At 34.4% G+C, this 6,730-nt stretch overlaps 1 protein-coding gene across 1 annotated transcript; it reads left to right on the forward strand.

The window, feature by feature from the left end:
• Positions 1–3,032: 3,032 nt before the first annotated feature.
• LOC130745007 (uncharacterized) lies at positions 3,033–6,155 on the forward strand. Its single transcript, XM_057597160.1, has 3 exons — positions 3,033–3,447; positions 3,627–3,646; positions 5,704–6,155. The coding sequence occupies exons 1-3, from the start codon at positions 3,044–3,046 to the stop codon at positions 6,153–6,155; spliced, it is 876 nt and encodes a 291-aa protein (XP_057453143.1). The 5' UTR covers positions 3,033–3,043.
• Positions 6,156–6,730: the final 575 nt, after the last annotated feature.

The raw sequence follows: 6,730 nt of genomic DNA on the forward strand, positions 1-6,730 counted from the left end.
GGCTTTTTTAGTGATGTGGAAGGCCAAGAGGATGGGTAATGTTTCCCTCTATTCATTGACAGTGTCTTTGACTCAGTTTCTTACCATCATATTAGGTACATGTTCAACTAGCATGGGAAGTTGTCTAGGGTTTTTATCCATCCGCATTAGTGGTTAGGAAGGAAATTGCGGTTTGGCTTTATTCGTTTCAATTCCAGGATGGTTGTGGGTTTTGCTATTAAGTCACTTGATGAGCTTAGGGTTGAAGGCGGGTCCTTGAGGGTGTCTTGGGCCAAGTTCCCTCAAAGGAGTGGTTCAGGTAGTTCCTCTAGGTTTCCTTCTTTGTAGGATAATTCAAGAAGAAAAGAGCTCCATTTTGAGAAGGTCTAGATAAAATCACCAGAAGGGGAGCGACGAACGCACTGTCGCGGGTGCGTGTCAAAGTATTTATGCTTTGAATGTGGTACAAGGTATTGAACACCAGGATCGATCTCACGAGGACTTGATGAAGTATTAATTGAGATTAGAGTATAACAAAAGCAAATAAAAATGGGGTTTGGTTGATTATCAAGAAGAAACATATGATTGAAGTATCAGATAAAAGAAAACGTTAGCCCTCAGATTATAACATTCAAGTGCAACAAACCTTCATTGGTTATAAGAGATTAATTCAGCTTTTTGACAAGCCTTTGAGTTGAATTCCAACTTACAATCGTGAGATGAAAATCCTGATTCTCCACTGAACAATCGTTCAGAATATGATTCGTTCAAGTTGAGAAGCTTGGCGATCGCCGCTTCAAAGTACAAGAACTGTCTATGCCCACGGAATCCTCGAAGCTAACAACCGATCTGCATTAGAGATATGTGTTCTTAGAGAACGAATTCACGATCGCTTCATCGTCTCATCACCAGTTAAAGAATCCTCTAACTGACTCAACTTGCTTGGATAATAACAATTAAAACACAATATTACTTGAATCCAAAATATTATTGAAAGCAAGAATTAAAGAACATAAATCAGCTTGAATAAAAAGATGAAATATATTAAGAACGAAACCTCAGGTTTGCAAACACAAGAATATTAAAAATCCTAAGACTAGCTAAGGAGTTTAGCAACTCATACTTGAAAAGAGGGAGAGATGAGGTGAGGTCCTAAAAAGAGCCTCTACTAGCCTATTTATAATAATATATAAACTTGTCAATCAAGTAACAATCCTTGCTATCTAAATCTTTCCAAAATCTTTTATAAATCTTCACAAAATCAGGCCCACAGAGAGGAGTAAAATGCTGAATACTTAGGCATTCACGGGACCCATACGAAGGCTGAAACTTCAATCAAGGTAACATTAAATTTGTAACTCTTTAAGTCAGCTTCACGGGCCTTTAAGCGGATCCTAATTCAGAGTTTTGTAGCCTAAGATATGATCATTTAAATGCAGACTGTTCCAGACTCGCAAGATTAGCGACAATAACTTTGCAAGGGAATTATAACCGAGTTAGAGGCTGATTCTTGAAATTAGATGAACATGAAAGTTGTAGGGCTTCAAGTTATCTTTCCCACGACATATTACACGCCCATTCGGATCACTATAACTTCAGATTCACATAAACTAAAAGTGTAGAATTAAGCACATTTCTATGAATAATCCAAATAAGCATTAATGGTCAAAATATGACTAAGACATAAGAATTAAGCACAAAGATATATAATGAAGCTTAAAAATACACACATAAAGTGCATCAATTATGCGCTTATCGGGGAGAATCCATTTGCGTGTCTATGGTGAGATGTCCTGCTAGGGGTTCGAAGAGATCGATGTGTTGCCCCCTTCTTGGTGGAATATGATTGTATGATCTCAAATATATCTCATGGTGGTGTTCTGGAACCACGTTTGTCGGTGGAAGCTTTATTCCCTAAGGGCGTTTGGTAGATAGACATCTCAAAATATTCCCGGAAATGTGAGGTTGGGAAAGTAACATTCCCATGTTTGGTAGAAGTTTAAATTTTTTTATTCCCGGGTATGAAAGATTCTAGGTAAGTAAATTACACATGATTTTTTGAATCTCATTCCCATCTTAAAGAAGGGGAATCTTACATTCCCATGGGAATGAAAGTTATTTTCCACTAACTCTCTATTCCACTACTTATTTTCTATTTTTATATTTTTTTCTATTAAATGATTTTGAAAAACATTCCCGGGAATAACGTATACTAACCAAACACATTTTTCATTTTACCAGGGAATGACTTTGCTGGTAATGAGATTCCTGGGAAACAACATTCCTGGGCATATTTTTGTAAAACTTGTAACAAACGCCCTCTAAAGCGTTTTCGTTTTCCTGTTGCGTTTGATGATGAGAGGTTGTTGAGCTCGGAAAATGAAGAAGCGAAAGTGGAGTTGGAGAGCTCTGACCATCTCTCTTCATTAATATGGGTTGATAATGGTGGGAAGCGTTTAAGAGGTTTTAATGATAATGTCTCTAATGATTCCTTTATTTCAAGGCTTATTTTTAGGGATGGAGCGGTTTTAATGATAGATAATAATGAGATTTTAATTTCTAAATTTTCAATTATGGCACCTCTTGGAACGTGAAGTAATTGGTGGGCCTGGTTTTCTTGTCTTTTCCAGCTCCACTTTGGTTGCATAAAAAAATAAAAGAGAAAAATGTATCATGTGACAAAAAATGCAGTAAGAGAGGTAAAAAGAAAAAAAAAGTGTAGAAATGAGATGAGAGAGAAAGTGAGGTGTGGGTGACTCATTAGTCTTATCCAAACCTACTGACCTTTAGATTTTAATTACTACATCATCACAATCATGTCATTTAATATAATGATCCGTGGCTTCTGATGAGAGAACATTATGTCCGTTGATTATCAACTCATCAACGGTTATTTGAGTTCAAAATTTTCACCAAAACGGAAAAAATTACAACACCTGAAATGTTGTACACAAACCTTCACCTTATAAATACTCCTCATCTGCTATTCACTCTTCACTACCAAGCTTTCGCTTCTAACTTCTGAGTCTTTTGAAGTTTTTGAACGACAAGTTTTCTGACCCAAATGGCTCGTACCAAGCAGACTGCACTGAAATCCACCGGAGGAAAGACGCCGAGGGTGAGCCTGGCGACCGTCGCCGCCCGCAAATCTGCCCCGCCCACCGAAAGAGTGAAGAAGCCCCACCGTTACAGGCCTGGCACTGTTGCTCTGAGGGAGATCCGCAAGTACCAGAAGAGCACTAACCTTCTCATCCCGAAGCTTCCATTCCAGAGGCTGGTCAAGGAGATCGCTCTAAACTTCAAGGCTGATTTCCGCTTCCAGAGCAGCGCCGTCTGGGCTCTTCAAGAGGCCGCAGAGGCGTATTTGACGGGCTTGTTCCAAGACACCAACCTCTGTGCCATTCATGCTAAGAGGGTGACAATCATGCCCAAGGACATTCAACTAGCCCGCAGGATTAGAGGCGAGAGGCCTTAGGGTTTATTGTAGTAAAACTGAGGGAAACCATGTTGGTTTCCTTGAGTTTATCTTTTATTGTTATTCAATCAAGAATAATTATGCCATCAAATATAAACTTGTTGGCAAGTATTTTATTAAATAAAATATTTTGAATGTTTATGATTTGCTGCCTAACCATATATTCGTGAAGTTTGATTACATGCATATGTGGTATTGATACATAAACATGGTGCTAAGAATAATGACGTCAATTTAGTGGTAGCTAGATTTGATCAATTTATAAACAAATATATTATCTATGCTATTAAAATGGAGTCCATCTCATTCGAGGAGATCTTGATCTTTCAAGTCTCTATAGCTCATAGCTGGGCTCATACATATAGTGTTTGGCTCAATTGCAATTTTTAGTCTCTTTACTTTTACCTATGAGTGATTTTTGTCCTCTTTTTTTCGATTTCTCAAACCCCTCAAATTAAAATGTCATCCACCAATTTTTATGATATCACTAAGGCTGATTCATGTTACAGAAGATATACCATTACCAATGGATATCATATGTGTTAACTGATGTAAGACTTTTTTCTTTCCGTGTAGGTTTTTACAAAATTTCCAGTTTTTTTTTATAGTTCAATCCTATGCTACAACTTAAGGAAAATATAACACCACATTATTCTCTAATAACTACATTAAGTTCTTTCTTTATGTATTTTTCCTATATATCAAACTGAATGTAGAATGTCGTTTAATTATAAGAGCAGAATATGATAGAGAATTAAATAAGAACATGATATGATAAAAACAAAATAAACTCTTATCCTATCCTTTGGTTGACGTAAATTAAATAAGATAATAATGAGATATATGATAAGAACAAGATATGATAGGGATTTAGATAAGTGCATGATATGATAAGAACAAATAAACTCTTATCATCATTTCTTGTGATTGAGATAGACAAGATAATGATAAGATATGTGTATTAACATATAATTTTTTTAAGTTAATAATTTTAAAAAGTAATTGGTATATTTTAAAACATGAGTCTATATATGATTCAATCCGAAGATGGATGATGGAGAAGAGGAGATGGATGATGATGAAGAGGAGATAGAACTTCAGATTTAATTTTAATTATTTTTTAAAATAAAATAAAAAATAAATCCACGTGGAAATGATAGTTGTGCAAAATTCGTGCCACATCAGGCTGATACACACTTTTGACCCAATTTGATTTCAAAAGTATTTCAAGGATGACATTTTAATTAACACATAATAAACTTTTATTTTTTTATAAGAAGTAGAAACCTAAAAGTTTATAATTATTAGTAAACAATATTAATAACATAAAATAGTATATTTTTTTATGTATTTTCTCAAATTTATGTTGATGATTAAAATTTTAGCTACTTATTATATATAATTTCTTAGAATACATAACAAGTTTTTTAATTAATATATAAATATTATTAAAAATGAAAATAAATAAATAATATTTTTATCAATTTAAAAATTAATTTATGTATAAATATAGATTATATATACTTAAATTTATTAATTTGTTTTGCTCTTCTAACTTTAATACTTAATAAATTTGTTATATATATAATAGTAATTATTTTGATTTAGTATATATTTTTAAAAAATTTCTCAATTTGTGATTTATAATTATAATTTAAATAATATTAATATTAATATTAAAATTAATATTTATATTAATGTCTAGGTCAAGTCAAGTTTTCCTATTATTTTTATTTCTATTCTTATTGTTTTTTATAACCTATATCATTTAAAATTTCCTAAAGTTTGTTTTCAATTTTGTTTCTTCCTAAAGTTGTGATTAATTCATAAAATTTAAATCATATTAATATTTGTATTAAATATAAGAAATTATTTATTAGAATAAATAATTAATATATTGAATAACATTAAAGCTGATTAATAACTGATTAATTTTTTTATAAATTTGAGTCAATTTCCCTTTTACTTAATATTATATCATTATTATTTTTTATTTTTTTCTCAAGTTTTGATTCATAATTAAAATTTAAGTAACATAATTATTTTACTATCAACCCATCCACGTCATTTTAGCGGCAACTTTAAATATTTTCATCAAAACTAAAAAACATTTCAGAATTCCCGCCCCACCATGAAATCTTTTCACAAACCTTCACCTTATAAATAATCCTCCATCTGCTACTTCATCTTCACCCCACAGCACAAAGCCAAATTCACTTCTAACTTCTGAGCCTTTTGCAATTTTCAAGAGCTAGGTTTTCATATCCAGATGGCTCGTACCAAGCAGACTGCAAGGAAATCCGCCGGTGGCCCGCCAAGGAAGTTCGCTACCAACGCCCAGCCAAGGGAGTTCTCAACCATGGCTGCCCTCAAATGTTGCCCGATCACCGCCGGCATCAAGAAGCCCCACAGTTACAGGCCTGGCACTGTTGCTCTGAGGGAGATCCGCAAGTACCAGAAGAATACTGACCTTCTCATCCCGAAGCTTCCATTCCAGAGGCTGGTCAGGGAGGTTGCTCAGAACTTCAAGGCTGATCTCCGCTTCCAGAGCGACGCTGTCGACGCCCTTCAAGAGGCCGCCGAGGCGTTCCTGGTTGGGTTGTTCGAGGACACAAACCTCTGCGCTATTCATGCCAAGAGGGTGACCATCATGCGGAAAGACCTTCAACTGGCTCGTAGGATTAGGGGTGAGAGGAATTAGTATCGTTTGTTGAAGAAATTTAGGGAAACCTTTGCTAGGGCTTTTCTTATTTTGTTATTCGATCTGTTTTCCCTTCATTTCTGGAATAATTATGTCATCAAACATAAACTTCTGTCAAGGAGTTAATCAAATAAAACGTTTTGAATATTTATGATTTGCTACATGCATCACCATGTATTCGTGAAGTTTGATCTGCATCACCATGCATATGTCGTACGTATTGATACATAAACCTGGTGCTAAGAAGACATCAATTTAGTGGTAGATTTGATCAGTTTATGAACAATTAGTTGAATATTATGATGAAGACAAAATCTGGCAGATACCGTTGCCATGTTTACACACGCTGATCGATGTGTGGATGTTCACTAGCAATGGTATCTATTCTTAAAAAAAAAAAAAACCAAATATATTATAAAACGGGCACAAGGGGTACCCACCCAAAACAAAAGAGAACACTTCAAATGTTGTTTAAATTACCATAACCTGGTTAAACACAGACCCTATATGACAGCAACATACAGATAACTAAGCAAGTCACTATCCATACATTAAGAGTAAAGACACCAATTTGA

This window comes from Lotus japonicus, chromosome 3 (assembly GCF_012489685.1).
Source record: "Lotus japonicus ecotype B-129 chromosome 3, LjGifu_v1.2".
NCBI lineage: Eukaryota > Viridiplantae > Streptophyta > Magnoliopsida > Fabales > Fabaceae > Lotus > Lotus japonicus.